Source organism: Athene noctua, chromosome 14 (assembly GCF_965140245.1).
Source record: "Athene noctua chromosome 14, bAthNoc1.hap1.1, whole genome shotgun sequence".
In the NCBI taxonomy this organism is placed as follows: Eukaryota; Metazoa; Chordata; class Aves; order Strigiformes; family Strigidae; genus Athene; species Athene noctua.
Genome location: NC_134050.1, coordinates 10,241,475 through 10,265,379, shown reverse-complemented (window position 1 = coordinate 10,265,379; position 23,905 = coordinate 10,241,475). Strand labels below are relative to the sequence as shown.

At 49.7% G+C, this 23,905-nt stretch overlaps 1 protein-coding gene across 6 annotated transcripts; it reads left to right on the top strand.

Annotated features, from left to right (window-relative positions):
* The first annotated feature begins 5,068 nt into the window (after window positions 1–5,068).
* Window positions 5,069–23,574, top strand: RAB3IL1 (RAB3A interacting protein like 1). Of its 6 annotated transcripts, none has more exons than XM_074917785.1 (13): window positions 5,069–5,200; window positions 6,847–6,898; window positions 9,457–9,691; window positions 10,168–10,263; window positions 11,798–11,875; window positions 12,495–12,710; window positions 14,739–14,858; window positions 16,197–16,325; window positions 16,436–16,548; window positions 17,453–17,476; window positions 19,375–19,474; window positions 20,480–20,546; window positions 20,942–23,574. In XM_074917785.1, exons 2-13 carry the CDS (start codon window positions 6,885–6,887, stop codon window positions 21,022–21,024), a joined length of 1,275 nt encoding a protein of 424 aa, XP_074773886.1. In that variant the 5' UTR covers window positions 5,069–5,200; window positions 6,847–6,884; the 3' UTR covers window positions 21,025–23,574. The 6 variants fall into 6 exon arrangements, with proteins under 6 accessions (XP_074773886.1, XP_074773883.1, XP_074773885.1 ...); XM_074917782.1 differs by having other exon boundaries at window positions 6,520–6,898; XM_074917784.1 differs by lacking the exon at window positions 5,069–5,200 and adding an exon at window positions 6,055–6,335 and having other exon boundaries at window positions 6,520–6,898.
* The last annotated feature ends 331 nt before the right edge of the window (window positions 23,575–23,905 follow it).

Below are 23,905 nucleotides of genomic sequence, written 5' to 3'. Positions count from 1 at the left end.
GCTCTCAAAACAAGGTAGCCCATGCAAGGGTGCTGCTCCATGATTTTGTCCTTTTAGGAGGTATCCAGAGAGAAGGAATTAGTGGACAGGCAGGCTGAGACAGATCTTGAGCGTCACAGGGCCTGAGCCCTCATCCCCGCACAGGTTGGGGGGACAAAAGTGGTTTGGTTGAGATATTTGCTGGAGCTGTTCAGGTGCCATCTCTGGGGGCTAACACAAAAAAAGCAAAACCTCTTTGTGGAGGGATGTGCTGGCATCTGGGGGACTCTGCTGCCCTCCTCTGAGAGTAGCTCAACTGGCAGCTCTTGTGGTTCAGCGCTGCTGTTAGCACAGCATGAAATATTCGTGGAATTTAATATAGAAGGAAATAGCTGAGGGGCTAGCTGAGGGGCTACCAGCGTGGCAGCACTGTTTGGATCTTTTTTTCCCATCACCTGTGGCCTCAGTCCTTGCAGGCCTTGAGGAAGATGCCGGTCTGAAAGCCTGCCTTGCACAGAAGCAGAGGAGGAAGCAAAGAGGTGCTGACATCCATCCTCAGTCTCACAGCTCTGGAATCATTCTAATTTTCTCCATTTTACAGTTGCGGAGATTGAGTTACTGTGATGGGAAATGAAGCCCGCTTTTGGAACCCCAAAGGGCCACTCTCTGTCCTGAGTTAGCTGCAGCTGTCTGGGAAAGGCACGGTGCCATCCGTACTGTCTGCCAGAGAAAAACAAGTGCATTTCTCAGAAGGACGCCATGTGTCCGAAAGCGTGGTGAAATCTCTCTCCCTTCTCCAGTTTCAGTGCTGAGACAGACACAGAGGCAGCTGGCATCAGGGGTGTCTCAAACTGACATTCTTCCCTGGAATCTGATGTAATTAAAAAACAAGTGGAAGGTATCTGAGGAGGTGCTGTTTTGCATGGACAGGATTCACTCTGAGGTTTGAGCTGGTGCTGAATGTTTGAAGATGATGTAGTGGTCCTCAGTGCCTTTTTGTGAGGACCCTCAAACTTCTTCCCCTTATGTGTAGGATTTATCACTAATTCTGTACAATCCTGGGGGCCTCTGAGAGCTGGGGACACACTAAAGGTGCTGTCTGTCCCCTTGCCTAGCACTCAAGCTCAGTGTGGTAATTTCTTTCTTCAAGGACTATGTGCTGTTCTGACGTGCAGGGGGTGAGTTGCTGCTCTCGTGGAAGAAGTTATGTCCCTGCCAACTCTACTGCTTTTTACAAGTGTCTTTCTATTTTTTCCCAGCTCTGTGGCAAATCAAGAGCCATCTGGTAGCACTAGGCTCCGTATTCCTGTGAGGGGGAGTTGGCATGTGTGTGTATAAGCAGCCGTTTGGGATGGCACAGCCCAAGCTGCAGGATCCCTGGGAATCCTGGACAAACAGCTCAATACATGGACAGACTGACTGTACCTCATAGCCTTTTTCTTTTTTTTGCCATCACTCCCTGACAAATCTAGATATGTCTTTGCCCAGGAGAGATCAGCAGTATATGAGCACAACTCTCTTGCTTTGAGGTTTCAGTATCTGTAGCTCTGTATCTTCCTGCAAATCTGAGTGCTGATCTCTGTCTGACCCTCTGCATTTTATTTTACAGAGGCCTGGAGGGTAACAAATATCTCCCTCTTCCTCTGATGTTGCATATTCTGCTTGTATAGACATGAAATATATCCTTAACGAAGTTCCCCTTTTCTTGCCTTAGCCACCACGGTGGGGATTTGTTTCCAAAGAGAGGACCAAATGTGTTATTCCTGGACATCACTTCAAGGGACTGCCTGCTACCTCCTTGCAGACTTTGTGGGGAGGATGCAGGACTGAGAAGTTTCTGGATGGATAAACAGTGACAAAATCAGCCAGAGGAAAGGAAGACCTTCCTAAAAAGCTGAGGGACAGTCCCCCTTTCTCTCTGGGTTTCCCAGCTTCTCTTCTTCCTTTTCCATCTGGTATTTCTTCCCCTGGGTTCAGGCTGAACCCTTCCTTCAAAGGATGCTGCTGAGTGTGAGGTTGCTCTCTGCCAGCCATCTGCAGCTGAGAACTGGCAGGAACATCAGTGCTCTGCTGGGTCTCTGCTCAGTGCCGCAGTGGGACTGCTCTTAGCAGCACCCGTCTGAGCAATCCAGCACTGCTGCCCCAGGACAGCCACCCCCCCAGCTCTCTGGCTCTGGGTCAGGAAATTAGCATTATGCTTTTTCAGTCTTTTCACCCTGTTGCCCTGGAACAGGGGCTGGGCTTTTTTGGGTGATCAAGGCAGATCCTCTCTATGAAACTGGAGATCTTAGACCCAGAGATCCCAGAGGACCCTTGCTAAAGTCCTTCCAGCCAGTTGAGCAAACATGTTGCGCAGCTGGCTGAGACAGGCGAGAGGGAGGGGAGCAAGGGGGTGGATGAAGCCTGGAGGTTTAGGCCATTTGTTTTCATTCTCATTTTCACAGCAATAACATCCGGTCTGTCTTTGCTGGGTCAGGGGTGTAGTCCTGCTTTCCAAGCTCTGAGATAATCCCTGTTCCTCCTTCCCTTTGCAGCCTGGGTCTGTTTTTTTTTTTATTATTATTATTTTTCTCCCCCTTTTTTTTATTGTAGTAGGATCTGGATCCATGAGCAGACAAGGCAGCCCAGAGGAGGCTTGAGCCCTCTCCCATGACTAGGAGGCATCTGTACTGGGCAGGGTGTCCTAGCTGAGAGCTGCTTTTTCTTTGCAGGGTGGTCTTGGACCTTGTTTGAACCAAACTCTGGATTTTGAGTCCTGCTCTTCATTTATGACCCATTCAGTGGAAGATGTGGGCACTCTGGCAGGGAATATGAAAGTAGCTGCATAGCCTGGGCTGAGAGATCACTGAGGAATGGTGTGGAGGGGCTCCCAAAGTGACAGGGCTCTGCTCGGGGTGCTGGAGGAGCTGTTCAGGCTGGAGATGCAGACCGGGGTCAGAGGACCCAATGGGGTGCCACAAGTGTACCCCTGTGTCTGAGAAACCCAGAGGAAGGATTGGGGGGGGTCCTTTCCTTTTGGAAAATTGCTGTGGGGAGCAAGGGACCTGACTGGACCCCAAGAAGACATAGAAAGTATTAGCAAGATGGTGCTTTGCCTGGAAGAGGTGGGAGGATGAGAAACAAAAGGTGAAGAGTCAGGGAAGTCATCATCTTGGCAAGATGGATCTGCAGGAGGGATGTGAGAGGAGTGGGGGTGAGTGGGTACAAGTGAGGGAGCAGAGGCAGTGGAAGTGAGGGAGATACGGGGGAAAAGGGTGACTAAAAATGCCTATGGCCCTGTGGGAGGTACCATGTCAGGGCCTTCACAACAGGTATGTGCCATGCTGGGAGACTTGCAGGAGGCAAAGTGGATTTTATGACACTTTATTACCCAGAGGTCAGTGATTTTTTCAGCTTCCATGAAATGTAAATGGGAAATAATGTGGAAGAGAGCAAGGTACTTCCATGGTGTGAGATGACAGTGCCGGGTTAGAGCTCCCAGCTGCACTTGTCTGGTGGTTTGTTGTCTCTTTAGACCAGAGGTGGGAGATGGGTCTGTGTCTCACCAGGTGCTGCGTTGGTCACTTTGGGACACTTCACAGCACGGCCTGGAGGACAGCCAGCCTTGTGTGAAGGGCATGGAGAAGGCAGCAGCTCTTCCTGCCTCAAAGCTTGCACGATAACCCTCAGCTTAGGAGTGATACCTGCCGAGTTTTGCTCTGCTGGGCCAGTCCATTTATCTGGTTATGGAGGAATCTCAGGGTCCATCCAGGCTTCCTCAATAGCTCTGCCTGTCCTTTGGGGCTGGGAGTGAGGGGGAGCACATGCCACTCTCACTTTGCAGCCAGTTATTTTTGCAAGTGGCTGGGATTCAGCATCCCTAACACATCCTCTCTTAATGCTTCCTGTCTGCATTATCAGTTCTCTTTCTTCCTGCCTTTGTTGGATCCTGGAAGTTCTACCTTTCTAATCTGAGGACCCCCCCTTCCCTGCTAGCCAGGCCTTGGGAGTTAATAATTACAAAGACTAATTACTTCTGGTGCTGCCTTGCAAAGCTGAAGATCTTTCCCCTCCTCCCAAAAGTTCTCTGAAGATAACAAAGGTTACAGCCACTGACACAAACCTCTTGGACACTTTGTTCCGAGACTTCAGAGCATAGGGTTGGCCTCTGCTGTCACCATGGATCCTGGCCATGAGGCAGGGCAAGGCTGGAGGTGACATGGACACCCAGGAGAAGCTGGGACAGGGAATTGCTCCTCGTGTATTATCTACGGTGGCACTCTGCCCTGGATACAGGGATCACCATGTCTAACTCACCTGCCTTTGGCTCTGTGTCTGCCGGCGAGGCAGAGGATGGGGTAGCTGAGCCCAGGGCGGGAGCTGCCCCTGCGTGTGAAGGCTCGGAGGGGATATGGCTGTCCGGAGGAAAGCCCAGGGCGATGGCAAGGTAGGAAGCTATGGGAAACTTGCAGGCAGGACGGACCTAGAAAGCACACACTGAGGGTGGCCTGCGAGGGCAGGGGCAGTTTTTGGTCTAACAGAGGCACCACCGCCAAAATTGCAGTGCTGTCAACCCAGGAGTGGCTGTGGGATCCGCTGAGGGACGGGGGTGGCAGCAGGAGTGTTTTGCGCGTTTTGTTCCCTGCAGGCAGCCATGCCCCCGCGGCCAGGGACAACATGCTGTGCACAACCTGGAGCAGTGCTGTGAGTGGCAGTGGTCTCTCTGCTGTGGCTAATGCCCCAGTGACAGGGTGAACTCTACAACTCTAGCTCCTCATGATTTCAGCGGCGGGCTGCGGAGTGGATCGGTCATTTCCAAAGTAAATCACTTTGAAATGTTTTTAATGCTGTTATAGCAGGGCAGGCGGGTGCGGTTCCCACCTCGGGTGGCCGCAGCTGTAAGGAAAACACGACGGACCGTGAGGCGGAGAAAAACGGTTTTTCGGGACCTCGGTGCCTGCGCGGCACCACCCACATTGGCCGCGACGGGGCAGGGCCGGACTTGGCTGGGCTGCGCTTGGCTAGGCCGGGCCGGGCCGGGCCGCGACGCGCGTGGCGGGGCCGCAGTGCGCAGGCGCGCCGGGATCACGTGATGCCCCCGCCGTTCCCCCCCGCGGGCGGCGGGAGCGCGCCCTTCAGGCGGTGCCGCGGCGCCGGGACCGGCTCCGGGCATGGGGGCGGCGGGAGCGCCTCCGCCTTGAGCAGCAGCGGCGGCGCCGGCGGGCCCCAGTATGAGGCGGGGGTAGGTCCGGGAGCGCGGCCCCGCGGGCTGGGGGGGCTGAGGGCGGCGGGGCCCCGGCCGGTGGCGGGGGGAGGCGGGCGGGCTCTGCGGGCCTGAGGCATCTGGCGCCTGGATTTGCCCCCCGATCTCACCCCCTGGCCCGAGCTGACGGCTCCGCGGGGGCCGGGCCGGGCTGGCCCCGCCGTGGCGGGGCGGGGGTGTCTCACCGGGCTGAGTCTGTCCTTGGGCTTCCGTGGAGTTTGCTGGCTTTGTGGTTAACACCTTGAGGCCTCGCAGCCGAAAACCTCTCGGCTCAGCTGGTCTTGAGGCTCTGCGGGTGGAGGTTTGTGCGTGCGGGTGTGTGGAAGTCAGGTAAGGAGACGGAGTAAGGTGATACTGCGGCTGCCCGCAGCCCTCAGGCAGGACACGGTGGGTGGTTGCTGTCTGCTGAGGCAAACATAAGAAATACAAAACGCGTTCAGGCTCCTGTCCTGATCAGGATGGCACAGGCAGGTCCCGTGCGCAAGGCTGAGGGCAAGAGTTTAACCTGGAGAGACCAACGCGGCTGTTCAGACGGGAAATAACCCTGTCAGATCAGCACTGCAGGAAACTCCTGGGGCCCGCTGGAAAAAGTGCGGATCCTGCACATTTTTTTGCTTTTTCTACAGAAACCAGCTTTAGAAGGTGGTGGGGTGTTGGGTTGTTTAGGTTCTTTTTTGTGTAAGTTTGCATTTCTTGTGTCAGTGTGGGACCTTGAGGATATGACACATTTTTCTGAGGAAGATAGACACCAGGCAGAGCAGGGACAGCAGGAGCGTGCAAGTGTATGTGGTGGTCCTTTGGTCTCTTAAGGGGTGGGGGGTGGGAGGGTGTATTTCAAAGCCCCAGCTGGACACTGGAGACTGGGGCTTGACTGGGCAGAAGCTAGCATCACTGGGGCTTTCATGAGGATTCAGTTTGCACCGCGTGGAGAGTGTGCTATTCCGTCATAGAAAATGGGGTGATATTTTCAGGATGGGTTTTTAGGTCCCTTGGCGTTAGGGGAGTGTGGGTGGGACTGTTTCATTCCTCTGTGTCCTTCAGTTTTCTTCCATAGCATGTGGAAATACACTGGAATACCTGTCTCCCAAGACAAACAACTTTCATCTGAGGTCTTGTGAGTCTTAAAGAAACAACACTGCCTTTTTTTCTTCCTGTTATGTATGGGTTAGACTGGCTGTCTTAGTAGTTTCGTGGGCTGTTGAAATGTCCCATTTCCTTGCTGTTTCTTTATTTTTTTTACTAGCTGCTTGGTTTTGAATCTGGCTTTTCCTCTATGCTCTGATTTTTGTTTCCTTCAGATCACAGAAACTGGAGGTGCTTGGACTGGCTGGGTCCCTTCTGGTGTTTCCTCTCTAACGCAGGAGTACCTGGAGAGATGTGTTCTCTGCAGTTTACTCTGTCTAATCTCCAAAGTCCAGAGCAGAGAGGTTTTCCACTATGCCACCTGAGAAATGGTTTAACTGTTGAATAGTCCTCTGTTTGGCATGTGTCCCATGGCAAATCCATTGCAGAGAACCTCCCCTCATTCCTGGGATGAATTGGTTTTGTTAAGTCCCCACCTTCCTGTGATGGGTTTTATTCCTTCCTTTGAGTCATTCTCTTGCTTAATCCCTCCCCTTCCTTAGTGTTTGGAGCCTTTGGAGACCTCCTCACCCTGTTAGCGATGTCACTATTTAGGTAAGTGGTCGGTGTTGGCTGATCTTGACCTTTCTTAACCATTTTATTTTTTCTGTGCAGTTCTGCCTTTCCTCTGATTAACCAAACGTGCCAATAGAACAGCCTAACTGGATGGAGCAGGCACTGCACGCTCTGAACGCTATGTAGTTTACTTGCGTGCTCTCTCACACCTCAAACTGTAGGTGCCTGCCTAGTTCAGGAGTTCCTGTTGGTCATGGCTCGCTCAACCAGGCATATCCCTCCATGTTTGTGCATATTGCTTTTTATCAAGCAGTCCCAGCATGCTGATTAGCTTAAGATGAATTATCTTTGCTTGGAGGTACTGTCTGTCCTTTTTTCCTCAGGCCAAAACTAATTTTATTTTCTTGCCCTTTTGCCAACACACCTTTTCATGTTATTTTTCACACTTCCAAATTAAGTAGTATCACCAGGATAAGCCTCCCCTTCCAGATCTTCCCAGTGAATGTTCAGTAAAACCAGGTGAGGTCAACAGGATGCCAGTTCATTCCTGTCCTTTTCTACCTCCTTAGCACTGCTGTGTGACCATCCTTCTGGTGCTTTCACTGGTTCTTGCTCAACAGAGAGGCCAGCAAAGACTGTGATACCGACTGCATGTCCCCCATCCCCAGTTCTGTAGCCAAATGCTATCCAGTTGGCAAGGCATGTGCCCTTCATCTTCCAGGTTTTCAGAGAGTTTTCCACGTGTGCTTTTCTACATACTTTTCCCCCATGCTTTTCTGTCCTACTCTGAGCTGAATTAGCTGGTAGCTGCTGCTTCTTTTCCTCTTTGAGAGATGACTGTGGGCAACTGTTGCTTATGGACAGCTTGGTGAGGGGTGGGGGGAGGCAGAAAGGGAACAGTCTGAGTAGAAAAGGTGGTATTACCATGCTGTTTCCAGGTGGCATAGCCTAGGAGAAAAAGGGCTGTCTGTAGCTGGGCGTCATGGTTTGACTGCCTTTTGTGTTTGGGTGAGCTGAGGCAGAACAAGGTTCTTTTGAGCTGCACGTGGCTGGGAAGATAAGCCCAGTCTGTTGCTCTGTCATGCAGCGTGGAGCTGGAGTCAGAGTGTGGCCTGGGTGGAATACAGGAGGAAGGGCAAATTCGGGAGAGGGAAATACAGAGATTGGGAAGAGGGAAGATGAGAAAGTGAACCTGACCAAAAGAAGGTGATAGCTTCTCTGCAGGAGAAGGTAGTAGGCAAGAAGCAGTAGCCAAAAGCAGTGTGTGGGAGGAGGGATGGGTGCTGTGCATGGAAGAGGACAGCAAAACGGCTCAGCTGAGGCTTGTCACCCAGAGATAACTGGCAGCAGGTTAATCTGTAGTGCAGCGTCTGTGTCCTGCTGAGTGGCTGGACATGATAGAAAGCTCCATGTGTACATGGCTTGATCATGCTCCCTCTGACTTCAAATGGCAGGGGACCACATGAGGACGATTCAGTGCAGGAAGAAGGGGTGATGCACGTGCACTAGGCAACACTGATTGCAGTGCTCTGTTGTGCAGGCACTCAAGCCTGCATTTTCCTTTTGTAAGACTCCAGCAGCTGCAAAGTCTGCTAAATTCATCAGCCTCTTCCAGGGTCTGTGTTAGTCTTGACAGAGTCCTACTGAGCACTGGGGAATGGTGTCCTGGGTGACTCTTTTGGTTTCTTCTTTCTAGTACATCTCTACTTGAGATGTACTGAAACTAAAAAATATCTCAGCCTAGTGGAAATACACTGTCTTAGCCCTGTGGAGGACTTTGGTGGGAAACCAGTAGGTTAAAAAGAGATCCTTCCCCTCTGAACCAGGGGCTGAGGGGTTGAGGAAGGCTGGGTTTGCAGTGAAGGGCATTAGGGTCTGCGTATTGCTGGGGAATGGGAGATCTGTACTCGCTTTTTCTTGCTGCTCTCCTTCAGTTGCAGAAGCTGTGTCTCTGAACTTAGGTCTACTGGGTGTATACCCAAGACCTAAACAAGCCAGCTGCAGTCTATTTCTCTCTGAAAGCAGGTGAGAATGGGGTTCCTAGAGCAGCTGTCTGTGGTTCTCCTGCTTTATCCTGAATAGTATTTGAGACATGCTGGTTGAGAAGGGTAAACTTAGGATTTACTAACAGCATTGCTTTGCCTACTAAGTTTCGTCTATTTAGCCTACTAAGTTTCGTCTATTTAGGATTATCTGTGAGGGAGTACTTGCTGTTGGGAGACCAGCCCTTCTTAAAAGGAGGGCAGTCTGGGCGTCTCAAACTAGACTTCGTGTGATTCTTAAAGATCCCAGGATAAGAGCGGAGATTTTCCGCAAAGTCTTTATTTTAGATCATGTCCTCTGTTGCTGGTCTGGAAGCAATCTGTGCCAAAAGGGTGAAGCACTTAAGCAGGGAGTCAGGGCCTGCATGCAGGGTAGAGGAGCTGGTGCTGCTGCTGGGCATGAAGCAGATCCTCTAAGCCAGCCCTGCCCTTTTCATACACCCTCCCTGCCTCACCTCAGTGCCTGGGAGAGGCTGGAGGTGGACACCTTGTGAGTATTAGAGGAAGGCTGTGAATTGCCCCCATATAAAGTTTCACTGTGCTGGTACCCCACAGCCAGGCCAGTTTTGAGGAAGACAGCCAGAAGCAACCAGCTGTGGGACACTGGAAGCCACTGATGCCATCCAAAGGCAGCAAGGAGGAGCCAGAGACTGGATGCCAAGATGCTGGAGGTGTGGATGAGACTCAGTCCACTGAGCAGCTCAATGTGTCACGTCTGCGCAGCTCTTCGGTGGAGATCCGTGAGAAGGGGTCTGAATTCCTGAAGGAAGAGCTGCACAAAGCACAAAAGGTAAGGCAGGCCTGAGTTTCTGAGATTGCCTGAGGATGGTGGCACAGATTTGAGCAGTGGGGGTTTTCCTGGAGGTGGTGCTGAGAGGAGGAGGGTCTGAAGGTGCCACAGCCTGGAGCAGGCAGAAGAGGAGAGAAATTGAGCTTAGGTGGCCGTAAAGTGCTTTGGAGCAGGACGTCAGTTGCTAGGTTGACCCAAAGCCTCCGTGCCAACATCCAAATTAGTCTTGGGAACCTGCTCCAGAAAGCAGCTTCAGTATGGTCTCCTTGCTAATGACAAATGAGAAAATCCATCCAGAAAAGCCTACTATGACTTGTGGAAGGATGCCTTTGGTGGCATGGAGCGTGGTGCAGAGTTTAGTGACAGGAGTTTTGGGCCAGGGTTCCATGCTGTGGTAGGGAGGAAGGGTTGTGGTTGACATCAACACTACTGGGGCCTGCTGTGAGCTCATGCATCCCTCTCCATTTCCTCCACAGGAGCTGAAGCTGAAGGACAAAGAATGTGAGAGATTGTCAAAAGTCAGAGAACAACTGGAGCAGGAACTAGAAGAGTTAACAGCTAGTCTATTTGAGGTAACACCCTCTTCCTTTTCCCATAATTTCTTAAGCTAAGCTTACATCCAACTCCATTAAGACAGGCTTTCTCTGAACTTCCAGCTCTCTCCTCCCACAGTTTCCTCTTTTCCTCTGTTGTTCTTTCCCCCTTGCAGAAGCAGAGCTGGGCAGTGCTGCAAGCAGAGCCTCAGAGCAGGGGCTTGTACCTGCTCCTGGGGAGCACTTGCCTGTGTTTCTTTCTCCTTCCAGCAGCTGCAGGGTGGCATAAGGAGAACAGTAGTTATAATCTGTACGTCTGGTAGGAAAACTCCGATGTGGGGATGCCTGTAGCTTGGGTTAAGCTTAGTTCCCTGTCCCTCTCCTGTGCTCTCTGTAGTCTGGACATTAGCTGCTGTGTAATAGAGATGATTCCCTGGTTTGTGTCAGCCATTGCTTGGGGGGGAACAAGCTGGATGTCATCATATATTCTGCTCCAATGAGTGCTCAGAAGGCCTTTTGTTTGTTTGTGGTTTTTTGGTAACGTGATTCTTGCCAAGCTCTATCCTGGTAAAACCCCATTTACTGGCAGATCTAATGTCTGGATCTGAGTGGGCAGTGAGGAAAGCCAGAGCTCATCTGTACCTTTGAAACACAGGCTGGTGCTGAGTGTGAGGGCCAAGAGAGCATCCCCCTCCTGGAGATTTGGCTGCCCGGGCTCAGGGTGAACTTGGAGATACTGTAGTTGAGGGCTGCCCTTTCCTTTAGTGGCCCTAGACAGATTGCTTCCAGACAGTGCTGCCGGGAGGCCCCTGCTGGGCCTCACGCTGCTCCCCTCTTCCTGCATGAGATGCTTTTAAGCTGACTTCTACCATTTGGAGCCCACCTGAGCTGCAGCTCCTGCTGCGCTGCAGCCATGCCCAGAGCAGTGAGGGTTGGCTGCTCTGCAAGGGAACTGGGAGCAAAGTGCAGTAACAAGTCAGGCAAGAGCAGTGACCTCATCAGTGAGGAGCCAAGACGTGGAGCAGCATTCTGGATCAGGATCTGTGCCACAGACGGATCACAGCACAGTCCAGTGATCAGTCAGAAAGTCTGTAGTGACAATGGGGTCAAGCCAGGAAGCCAAGCCAGTGGGTCTGAGTCAAGGTCAGAGTCACAGGGATATTGGTCTGGACACAGACACAGCTGTGATGTAGCGCAAGTGCGTGCTAATATTAAAGCCTCAGCTTTAAAGCAATTCCCAAGGACAAGGAGGGGCAGGCCCTTGCTTCTAGCTTTCTTCACAGCAGCCCGTATCAGTGGAAGAGATGACCTTGGACTCGACCAGCTAAACCCTTTCATTTAGCCAGCTACACTCCTGGAAGGGGGATGGACTCCAGGCCCTGGCACTGAGAGCCTTCTCTGGGAAATTCTGGGGGAAGGCTCTTCACACCTGACAGTAAAACCCTTGGATGTGGCAGTGGTGTCTGTCCCCTGCTTGCTTGCCTAGGGCATGTGATACGGCAAGAAATTTGGCCTGCACTGGTGGCTTTGAGTTGGGGCTGCAAGAGGCAGACTAAAATTCTCTCTGGTCCAGGAGGCACACAAGATGGTGAGAGAAGCAAACACTAAACAGGCGGCGTCAGAGAAGCAGCTGCGGGAGGCACGGGGGAAGGTGAGAACTGCAACTCTGCGACTTGATCTTTGTGCTAGGCCGGTGCCATCCCTGCCCGGCCTGGCCATGGTGCTGTTTGTTGGCTGGAGAGTACAGTGCCTGCAGCTTGCTCTCTCTGAGATGCTGCATTTGCTCCGTTTCCTCTCCTGAGGGAGGGGAAAGAGGCATCCTTGAAGTCTGCTGCTGATCCAGCTGCCCTTTGAGAAATGGATGCCAGGGGAACAGCCACGAAGCGATACGCTGCTTAATTGCTACGGCTGTGGGGATGGCTAGAGCAGGGAGCTGGGGAGTTGGAATTTCCTGACAAGGCTGCATCACAGGGCTGCTCAACTGGTTCCTTCCTGAGGAGAGGGAAATTTCTTCTGGGTTATTTGGTCTAAAAAGAGCCTGGAGCAAAATGTGCTCAGACTGAGGAGCAGAGGGTTAGGTTCCCGAGTAGCTGCTGTTTAGCCCTGTTTAAAATTCTGGGTGACGGTGGGTGTCTGGGAGCATGGGGAGGAGGCTTCTTTGTGACTGGGCTTGTAGCTGGTTTCCTGTGACTTTAGTGTTTGGTGGGGTGCAGCAAGCTCGGGCTGAGCAGGTGCTGAAGGTGCTGTTGATTCTTGCCTTGTCTCCTCAGATCGACATGCTGCAGGCAGAGGTAACAGCTCTGAAGACACTGGTGATCACATCCACGCCTTCCTCTCCAAACCGGGAGCTGCACCCTCAGCTCCAGAGCCCTTCTAAAGCTGGCTTCAGGAAGGGCCATGGGCGAAACAAGAGCACCAGCAGCGCAATGGTCTCAGCTGCCAGCCAGAATGTGACTCCAGAACCAGTCAGTCATGAGTGCAAGGAGGTGGGTGAGGGCTGTGCACTGCGTTGGCTTTGGAGCCGTCGCCGTGTGCGTGGAGCTGTGCGGCTTTGGACTGGGGCTTCCTGGAGAGCAATGTGGTTTCAGTGTTGGGAGAAACTGTTTGTTTCATTAGAGCGGCTTGTTCCCTAAATTTGTGCTGAGGCAAGCTCCGGAGGGTTTCCGTTTGTGGAGATTTCCTCTTCTGGGAAGATTGTTCAAGGCTGTGTCAGGACAACTGCTAGAGGAGGCAGCTGAGGGATCCCTGGAGGGTGTGGACAGATCCAGGAGTTACTAGTGCTGAGAGTGGGTATGTCAGGAGTTGCTGAGCAGGAGCCAGGTGTTCTGCTGCATTGTGGCACTTGAGTCCACTGCCTGCTCTGGGGTGATTTGTGGTTGTTTCTTCTCTCTACCTAGTTTAGCTTGGACACCAGGACACCTCCATCACCTTGTAGACTCTGTCACTTGTTCTGTATTCTTGGACACTGCACTGTTCTTCCTCTTCTTTGCAGAGCATATATTTAATTAATTATACTTAATTCCTTCCTCACTGGAAGGAACTGGGTAGAGAAGCTTACAAGGTATTTGTGGATATCTTTCAAACCCTGTTTAATTTGCTTCTGTGATCCTTTGATAAGTCACCTACCTGCTGTGACCATGGGTGTTACACTTCTTCCTGCTAGCAGGATCTTTCAGTCTGGGAACTTTCCACTAACCAGATGTTTGCACAGCTGTCCTGAGGAGCAGAAAGGAGGCAGCTTATGGCACTTGGTCAGGAAGAATGAAAATGAGTGAGAATGTGGTGGGGGAATATGTCTCCCTAGTGATTTTTTGGGAACTTTGGCCTCAGTTGTGAAGAATTGTTGAGGGAAGACTGAGGCACCTGGTCACTTGGCTTGCGTGAGAACATACGTAGAAGGGCTGCTTGTGAAATTAATACTCTTGCCAAGCAGGACTGTGCTGGCAACACTGGTAATGTCCGCTTTTGGCAGTGGATTCAATGAATGTGCCTTGTCAGCTTCTGCACGGTGCTCTTGTTGCTAGAGGTTTGGATGAAATGCTTCAGGCAACATTGGCTGTAGCCATTGTCCTGAGACAGCAATAGCAACAAGAGATGAAGATCTTTAACTTGGTTCACAGGCAGAGGGGAACAAAGGCTATGACAAAGAAAGCCAGGGGAAAAAATCAGTTCAGTAGCTGAAGGCCTGATGCACTGTTTTCTCTTGGTCAAGCAGGGAACAGTCCAGATATGCTGGAAGCTGGCGTCAGATACAGCCAGCTAGAAGCTACTTTGAAGGCCAGGAAGGTTTTAAGAGAGAAGGTTTTAATCTAAGGTCCTATGACCTCTCCCAAGGCTAACCATTCCTCCAGTCAGAACAGAGGAGCTCCAAACAGAGAGCCCAGTTTGGTGAACCACTGACTTACCTTCCTACAGTAAGCAGAGATAAATTTTGCCTACTGGGTAGTTCATTTTGCTGTTCTTGGCTCAATCTCAGTAAATCCCGTTTTGACAATCTTTAGAGAAATTATAACTCTTGTGACTTGCTTGTTAAAGATCTAGACCTGTCATTTTTTGTGTAGGTAACTTCCACATGGTGCAAATATCCTGGGGCTTAAAATCCCAGGGCTGCAGCTTCCTAGGTTGACTTAATAATTTTATATATCGAGGGTGGGGTGGTTTGTTAACTTGTTCATTTCTGTCTCTCAAATTCCTTAGTGGCCTATGTGAGAGGTGATAAAAAAAACTCTGGCATTCAGAGAGTTGGTGCTTGGTGCTCGGTGAAAAAAATGTGCCCAATCTTAAACTGAGCCTAAAAATGACAATTTCTGTTCCCTTTTTGCACCTCAAGCTGAAGTCAAAAAGTGTGGCTTGTGGCCCTGTAATGTCTTGAGCAGCACACTTAATTCCCTGGAGGGGAGGACTCGAGCCTTTCTTTGAATCTTCTGTTTTGTCTCATGTTTTTTTACCTCCCTTTCTTGCTTGTCTCTCTAAACCTTTTCCTTCATTGTCTGTCTCTTCCTCTGCCCTCAAAGTCTGGGTTACCCGCTCTCCTCTCCCTGCTCCTTTGTCTCATCCCTGGGAAGGCTATCCACATCACCTATGAACCAGGCTGGCAGGCCTTGGGGGCAGATGCTTCCTCATCCTTGCAGCAGGTAACCTTTCCGGACAGTGTTGGGGAGGGGTGGGACCCATCTGCCTTTCGCACTTCAGCCTTTCAGTTATAGCTTCCTTTTATGCTAACCTCCTTTTTTTGTTTTGTTTTCTTTTGTTCTTGTGTTTTTCTCAATTTGTTTTTCCATCTTGTGGCTCTGAAGCTGTCTCCTGGTACCAGGTGAGCAGTCTCCATAGTGCAGAGCGAGTATGCTAGAACCCACACTTTTTTCAGCTTTGTTCACCTGTGTTCTTTGGGTTGCTCAGCAGGGTTTCTTTAGTTTTGTTTTTCCTTTTGGCAGCTTTAACGGGATTTGCTGACCTTTTCAGGAGGTGTCCTGTCAGTCAGGTTGGTGGTTCCACTAGTGATCCATCTGGGTTTTAAACGTCAGGTCCCAGCAAGTCTCCAGGACTGAAGTATTTTCAAGCCAAACAGGGATGGAGGGAGCAACCTTCCTGCTAGCACAGGGGGTGGGAGCAAGCTCCATTCTGGGTCCCTTCCTGCTGAGCAGTCACAATGCTTGTGGACCCACCTGTAAAAGACAATGAGCAGACATTAAATGGAGAAAGCTCTTCCTACTCTTTGAGGGACCTCCTTTCCTATACTCAGCTTGCCTCTGCAAGCCTGTGTGGCTGCTCAGTGTTCCTGTTGCTGCTGCGACTCCCCAGACACCAGAGTTCTGGGCTTGGAGTGGTTTTTAAAGGATGACATACTCTGTGAACTCATGGCTCTTCATTAATTCCAGATTATAGAATGGTTTGAGTTGGAAGGGACTTTAAAGATCATCTAGTTCCAACTCCCAGCCCTGTTCAACCTGGCTTTGAACCCTTCCAGGGAGGGGGCAGCCACAGCTTCTTGGGGCAACCTGTGCCAGCGTCACCGCTCTTTCCAGTTCATCCTTTTTCGTAGCAATCCTTTCCTTACAGAATGGCTCTGTCCTGGGTGCCATTGCCCCTGTGCTGTGCCATTCAGCTGCTCTGATCATTCCTGCCATGGGCTGAGTGGGCACTTGGTCTGTTTGGTGGCTGTGTGGTAGTTTTCCTGCAAGCAGAGGTGCTGCCCTGGCCTGGAGGAAGCGGGGGTAGAGATGGGCCTGCAGGTTTCTGTCAGAATAAGCTCAGTATGGCTGTATCACTCTGGCACACAGCTGCTGATGGGTGGGAGATCCTTGGAGCAAGCTGGCTTCTGTCAGATACTTCTGTGTTGTCTGAGCCTTTCTAGATGCCAAAGCACATGTTTTGTAGTCAGGTTACCTGTGTAATAACAGATACCTTCTGATATGGTGTCTCTCTCTCCACCTGCTCTCCCTCTTCCTGCTCCTCTTGGACACTTGCTGCAGGTCGACTCCATTTTATTTGCTGAGTTCCAGGCCTGGAAGGAATCTCCAACTTTAGATAAATCCTGCTCCTTCCTGGACAGAATATATCGAGAAGATGTAGGACCTTGTCTGGACTTCACTAAGCAGGAGGTGAGTGCTGGAAAAGGACAAAAACTGAACAATCTGGGAGCACCAGAGTTGCACTTTGGTGGAGGTGACCTCTGGACATTCACATCCGTGCCCATTCCTTTTTGCTGCAGCTGTCAGAGCTGGTGAGAGTGGCTGTGGAGGAGAACACACTCACCATTGAGCCGGTTGCTTCCCAGACACTGCCTGTGATGAAGGTGTCAGCAGAAGAGTGTGGTGGGCCAAAGTAAGGAACCGTTCTTAACTTGTCCTGTCCTCTCCTCCCTACTAATCTTTTTGTACCATCTAATGGAATTTGCCAGGCCTTGCATAGTCAGTTGAGTTGAACAGCTCGGAGGGCTCAGCTGGGTGTTTTCTGAGCCCATGACTAGTGGTAGTTCAGCTCAACTCTACATGAGAAGAGGAATTAGCTCAGCTGATGTACTGTAGTTGACTGTTTTAGGGGATAACCTGGTGATGTGTTAGTGCTCTTGGCCTGGGAGAGGTTTGTGGGTTTTTTTCCTTTAAGGTAGCAACTTGTTTAATGTTCTCTGAAGGTGTGTTTGTGCATAACCTAGGGTGAATGGGTTAAGTCAGAGCTGCATATCTCATGTTCTTGTATCTTGTGAGGTTTGATTTCACCTTACATTCCTGACCTTGCTGGTGCACCACGTGGGTTTGAGCCTAGGTCAGAAGAGATCTCTTCTTGCTGCATATCATCTGCCCCACCTGATGCTGTCACCTTTCAAGCAGAATTGGTGCTGTGGCTGCTCCAGAGCTTGTGTGACTGTATCTGATGTGACAGACAACTTGAGATTGCCTTGAAGAGGAGCACTAGCAGGAACGACATAATATTCCAGATGAAGATAGGGGATTTTATTCAGCTATTGAATTTAAGCTCAGTCAGAGCTCGCTCTCTTTGTTTTTCCCTGCCTTTACCTTCAAGCAGAACACCTTCTAGCAAAGGTGTTCCTGTAACAGTAAATGCTTTCTCACATGCAGATTTCCTACCACTCTCTTCTGTATTTTCTGTCATCTCTAGGTAAATTGTTGTGTGCGTATGTATCAGGCCTGTTACAAGAACAACCCATCCTGTGTTTATCCTTACCAGTTTCCTTTTGATTTTTTTTTTTGTGTGTGTGTCTTTACAGTGGGTTCCGGTCACAAATTTTAACGTAAGTGAAGTATTTATTGTTTTGTTAGTGATCAAAGACCTCTAATCCATTAACAAGTTACTAACTTAGTGCAATTTAGCAGCTTTGAGGCTAGAGCTGAACTAAGCTAACTTTTTAAACCTGTTCATTTTCCACACAGACAGGATGGTAAGGCATCTTGCTATTGGCAACAAAGAACCCAAACCGGGTTTGTTCTCTGGATGCAAAACAGATTTTTATGGCAACTTTGGACGTGCTGTGGACCAGAAAGGAAAAAAAAAAAAAAGGGGGTCCCTGCCCAAGCTGGGACCTACCAGACCTTTTTGTCTGTATCCCACTGTGCAGACAGCAGAGCTGTAACAGTTTGAGGAGCCTAGACAGGCTGGGACTGTGCTGGCCACTGTGTGATGTTGCCTGTACAGCATCAGAGCAAAATGTTGGGCCAGAGATGCTGAGGACAACTGGCTTTCATGATGGCATGCCCAGCAAAATGCCCTGGTGTGTGTAGAGTGCTGAAGAGCAGGTGTCCAAATGCTGTGGTTTATGTTACTTCTAGCTACGGTTTGTGATAGCTGAGATTACACCACATGGTACCACCCAAAGCAAGAGCAACCAGCAGGATTCTCTATTTTCCAGTACACTGCAATGCTCAAATTTTGGGACCCCTTAAAGATATCTTGTTTACAAAGGTATCAGTCATCCTGCGCCTTCTGTCTGAGGATTTAACCTCCTTGACTTGTGTTAATATTTGGGCAATGATTACTTCTCATTGCATCTGCACTTACAGCCCATGCTTCCCCTCTTAGTTAATACTTGTCTTGATAGCAGTGGAGAGCAAGCACAGAGACATGCTCAGAAGCTCTCCGAAACATCTACTCCTGTGTGCTGTCATCTTCCGTGACCCACAGAGCAAATTTTGGCATCTGGGGAGTGATGTCCCTTTTCCCATCACGCAGGCACAAAGTCTCTGGAGAATGTGGTGACTCTATGCAGCAGAAAATTCTGCTTTACTGCTTTAAGTAGTAATGAAGGAAGGGCAACTGGCTGGTCCAGGGAACCATTCATCTTGCAAATACCAGAAGGAAATGTCAAGAAAATAATAAAGGCATGCTGCACCCTCGCTGATTGTCTTTTGGTAGTCTCCCTGGGAGCTGAGCTGTCTTGAAAAGATTATTTTCTTCACTTGGTCTGAAATCTCCTTACAGTTGTGAAGTCAAGCTTCTTCCCTGCCTGCCCAAGAAGGGATTGGCTTGTTCTTAGGAACTTCAGGCCTCATCCAAAGCCCCCTGAAGTCAGTACAAAGTCACTCCATGTGGCTTCAACTAGAGTAATTTTGAATCAGGCCCAAATTAATTAATAGGAGCCTAGTATAAAGGCTGCAGTGTGACTTGTTTTGAGTTCTCAGTGTGAGCAAGTTCTCAGATGCTGGATTTACCTGTTTTGAGACTGGGTTTGGTCCCCAGCCAGCATGTATGTTTGCATCCCATCAGGAAGGCTGATACACCTGAGCGGAACTCCTTCAGCAAAAGCCTTGCCTGGAACATGGGGGAGATGTCATCTGGTTATACTCTGCTCCAGCCTCACCTCTTTAATATTTTCTGTGGTTTTGTCTTGGGCTGTCTGCCAGGGAAACGGGTACAGCCTTGGTTTGCTTGGGCATGAAATAATTCATGATTCCTAATATTTAGCCTAAGGTCTCCTAAACTTGCCATTTATGGAATCTTTCTAGGAGCAAAAGGCTCTTACCAGCCATGTCTTTTTTTTTTTTTTTTTTTTTTATTCTTCATGCTGACTGACACAGGTCTGGCTTCCAAGCTCCCACTTGCATCTCTTGGGGATAGTCTGGAGGTTGTTGAATTGCTGTGCTTTGCTGTGCCACTAGATTGGTGAAGGCTAAAGTGCTTTTTCTTTGTCTGCAGGAAATGTGCTCTGAGTGGTCTCCCCAGGACCTGCAAGCACCGAATCATGCTGGGGGATTCTGGGAATTACTACTACATTTCACCATCCTGCAGGGCCAGGGTGAGTCCTCCACCTTCCCAGGATGCCTTGACCCTCCAGAATTGTTCCAAGCCCTGAGACTGAGGAGCTCTTGGCTCAGCCAAGTCACAGAGACCTGTGGGGCTTGAGTTTGTTCCTGAAGTCGAGGTGGCTCTTGGTCTTGGCTCTAGAGTGCAGGTCTCCAGCCCTGCCTCATGCTCTGGTGCTCTGCCTTATGTCCCTTCAGGTAACCTGTCTTCAGTGTGTTTGCTTTTCACGGTTTGATTTAGTACAAGGCTTTGATTGTTTTGCTTTATTATTATTTTTTAATTCTCCTTTGTAAAACACAGTAATTTTCTGCTCTTTAAATGCTGGCTCCTGTTACTGTTCCAGTACAGATCAGTGACTCAAATGGTTGTGAGAACAAGCTGTCCTTTCTTTGGAGGGAAGGGAGAAGGTGAATGATTTGTTAATGTTGCTGTTGGGGCTCTGATTCAATTGTAGAAGTTTATTCTTTCCCGAGTTACATGTCAGAAGAGCTGATCCTGCAACATGGGACTATTTTTGAAACAAAAAGTTGGTTTTGTGCATGGATTTAAGTTGACTAATTTTTGCCACTTGCACATAATGTGTTGTGAACACCTTTACCTCTCTGCACACACACTTTCTGCACAAACCTTTAACTGCAAAGATTTTCCTTCAACTGGAGAACAGTGCTCTTTGAAGGAGGGTCATGGACTTTGCTGCCACATTAAGTAGTGTTTACTTATGTCTGAAATCTACAGTAGTTTGGATTTCTTCCATAGTATGTCTCATGCATCGTGTGATATCTTGGGACAGGATTGCAGACACCCAGAATTTTGATTATTTTTATTTATTTTTTTAAACCAGCTTTCTTCCTATGTCTTTCTGTCTGGTAGTGTATGGTACCATTTCTCAGCTGCTGGACACCAAGAATTCTCCTGCTGGGTGCTGTGTCAACCTCTTGATGTTGTGACAGGCAAAGCAGTTCTGTAGCTGACTTTTTTTTTTTTCTCTCTTCTTCAGATCACAGCGGTGTGCAACTTTTTCACATACATTCGCTATATCCAGCAGGGCTTGGTGAGGCAGGATGGTAAGAGGGGATGGTGGGGATGCCTTCTGGGGGTCGCTGGGAGGAATTAAGAGATCCTACTCAGCGTGAGAGAAATGGGGCCAGCTTGGGGGAACCCTGTGTCTTTGAGAAACTCTTAAATGACAAAAAGGCATGAGCTGGGAGGAAGAGATGTACCTATGCCTTGCTCATCAGCTCGTTGGGAGCTTTGCCCTGGGGTGGAGCTGGTAAGGGGTGACCTGATGGGGCTCTCTTGCTGGACCCTCCAGCATGTTTACTCCCCTCTCTTTGGGGCTGAGCCTGGCTGGGTTGCACTGAGAGCACAGCATAGCATGAGGTGGTGTCCAGCTCTGCCTTGCTTACTGATACTTGGTGGTTTTTTTCCTTCTCTCCCCCACACCCGTTTTGCTTTGCAGTGGAGCTGATGTACTGGGAGGTCATGCGGCTCCGGAGGGAGATGTCTCTGGCCAAACTTGGGTTTTATCCCAGTGAGATGTAAGCAGAGGCCTGAGCATGGAAGGAAACTCCTCCTGTATGAACGGCTTGTCAAACGTAGTCTGACAAACAGATGAAGGCTGTGCCTCTCCTGCAGTGGGCCTTACTCCCTCCCCACCCTCCCTCTGCCTAAAGCTGATCAAGGAGCAAGAAGCACAAGTTCCACCTTCAGCTGTCCCATTTCTCCAACTGTGACTGGAATGCAGCTGCCAAGCTACCCCCACCAGAGCTGGGCTGGCCCTGGCTGCTTTGGGGTGGCCATTTATAGACTGTCCTCTGTGGAGTCTCCTATATGCAGTGTATATCCATTTTTTGTTTTTTAAACTTTTGTTTTTATATGCAGTCTGCTTTGGCATAGTCTGAGGCTGTCCCTGTGCAAGGCAGGAGTCCTGGACCTTCTCTTTGTAAGCAACTCCTTCAGGACAGATGCTGGCTGTCTGTCCATCTGTTCCCCTCATTCTTTGGGGTAGAGAGTGCTGTGCCCAGCCATACACATAGGTCCTGCTGACCACTTACTCCTCTAACAGCCCTGTAAATGCCAGCAGCACACAAATAATCTTATGGAGAGCCATGAACAGCCTGTTTCCAAGTACTTCCTTGCTCCTTTTAAAGGAGCCTGCAAGAGAAGCTTTCTGCCAACTTGAGTCACAAAGAGGGATTTGTTTCTGTTTTTAGCTTGCGATTTGGCACTGGGTAATCCAGGCCGGGGGAACAGCCGAAGCAGAGGCTGGAGCTCTGCACCTGGGGCCTTCAGCAGAAGAAAGCGAGCAGGGAAGCTGCGTAACTCACAGCTGGCCCCAGCTTGGCTGCTGTCGGTGCAGGATGTTTTCTCCTGGTCTGGAGAATCTGCTGCAGTTGTTACAGGCAGATGCGGACCTTGATGGGTGGTGCCCTGTGACAGTCCTCTGTGCAGAAGTGCCCCATGGTGCTCTTAGATACAAACCTCACCCACAAACATGCCTTTGAGCTGCTCCTGTTCTGAGGGAGCTTTGGGCAGTGCTGTTCCCACTCTTTAGATAGAAACCATGGTCCCAGGCTGGGTTCTTTGTCTCCAGAAGGAGCATGCCCAGGCTGGGCAGTGTCTTGAGGCCCCAAGATTTCCTCCCCAGCCTTACGTCCGACCTGGAGATGTGCATGCGCTGGGAAGCCCACCTTCTTCTGGGCTGCCATCCCCAGTGAGGAAATTTGAGACATGAGAGATAATGTGGCTGAGGTTTCTGTATGCCTTGAGATGTGCTGGGAAGGATGTCCCTAAAGCTGTTGGAAAGCAGAGGTCTGCTGTAGCTTGAACTTGGGCCCAGGCTTGTTTGTACAGAACTGTGTTAAAGCCATGACAGTGTTTTGTAGCCAATTTAGCCTTTTTTTTCAGTGACTGTGGAATGAGCTTGGCCACCACCCACCCTGGAGGTTTCATCTTATGTGGCATTTCTTCACTCTTGACGTGTGTCACCTATCACTATAACTCCCATCTTAGCAAGTTGGTGCCCAAAACCAAATCACCCTCCTCAGCTCCATTAAGTTTCACCCTCTCCTGGGAGAGGCTACAGTAGCAACTCTATCTTCAGTGAAGGAAAATTAACTGAGCTGCTGAATTTTTGTCCAAGGGAGGGAAGAATAGATGGGGAAGACAGAAGTTTTTGGTTTAGAGCATAATACAAGGACAGCTTCACAGCAGATCTGAGAACCTTCTGTGGAAGAGCCCCCATGAGCTTTCCCATCACTAAGCACACTTAAGAGTACACTTCTGAGCTGCTCCTTGGGGGACTCTTTTCCTTATAGCTATAGTGGCATATAGTATTGTTTGCTAAGGGTTAGTAGCTATGTGAAGCATGAATTGTCATTCCTAGAGCTGGAAGAACACATTATTGACCATACATACCAGCCTTGAATCCACCTCCTTCAGCTCGGAAAAGGCTGACCTGCAAGTCTTGAGTTGTAGCACTCCAGTTCTGCTTTCGCTTCCCCTAGCGAGACGAGTGTGTACATCTGCTGCTCTGCACAAAAGGAATGTGTTTCAAATGTGGAGTAAAAGTCTGGAAAATACATCTTTGGGTAAGAGTGGCTGGCTCTTGAGCTAGTGATCAACCTGCATCTATTTGGTGTCTGCAGACTTGTGGCAATTTGACATCAGCTTCCAGAGGAGAAAATAGAAATGTCTTTCCCCAGCTGCAGATTTCAGCTCAGGTAAATTCTATCCCTGACAGTTCCTCCTTGTATCTGTTCTCCCTGACCTTTTGATCTCTACGTGTCATCCTGTGCCATTAGCTGCTACATTGCACAACAGACGTGGCTGCATCGCAGCACTGGGAATGAGATGATCTCTATGTAGGAGATACTTTGGTTTGTGGGATTTTTTTTTTTTTTCCCCCCAGTGTCACTTTGTAAAGCACTTTGAGATGAAAGGAATTAGAGAAATGCATTGTATAAGGTTGTCTTACATTTAAAACAAAGCAGAGAGAACAATTTGTGAATGAATATGAAGTCACTCTGTTAACAGCAGGATGGTTGCAACCTGCTCTTTAATAAAGGAAAATAAACATTTGCTATTAACCTCTTCAAAGGTCTGATTGCAGTCCTAGGGTTGGGGTGGTTGGGGAGTGTGTGCTCAGTAGCCAAGAGAAAAATCGAGTTTGGCTGGCACTGTGCTCTGTGCTTCTCCTCCTACTGTGTGCCCTGAGGGACTGGGGTTTTAATGCCTTTTCTTCATCAGCCTGCCCCTCCTGTAGCTTACTGCTCCCTGACTTCACCAGGGAACTAAGTGACGGTGTTCTGGTAGCAAACAGTTTTATCATGGTTATTTGTTGCGATAAGGCGGGCCTGTGTGGCTCTTGCTGAGGGAGGCTGAGGTTTCTCCCTGCTCAGTTGTGGTCTGGTTCATTTTACTG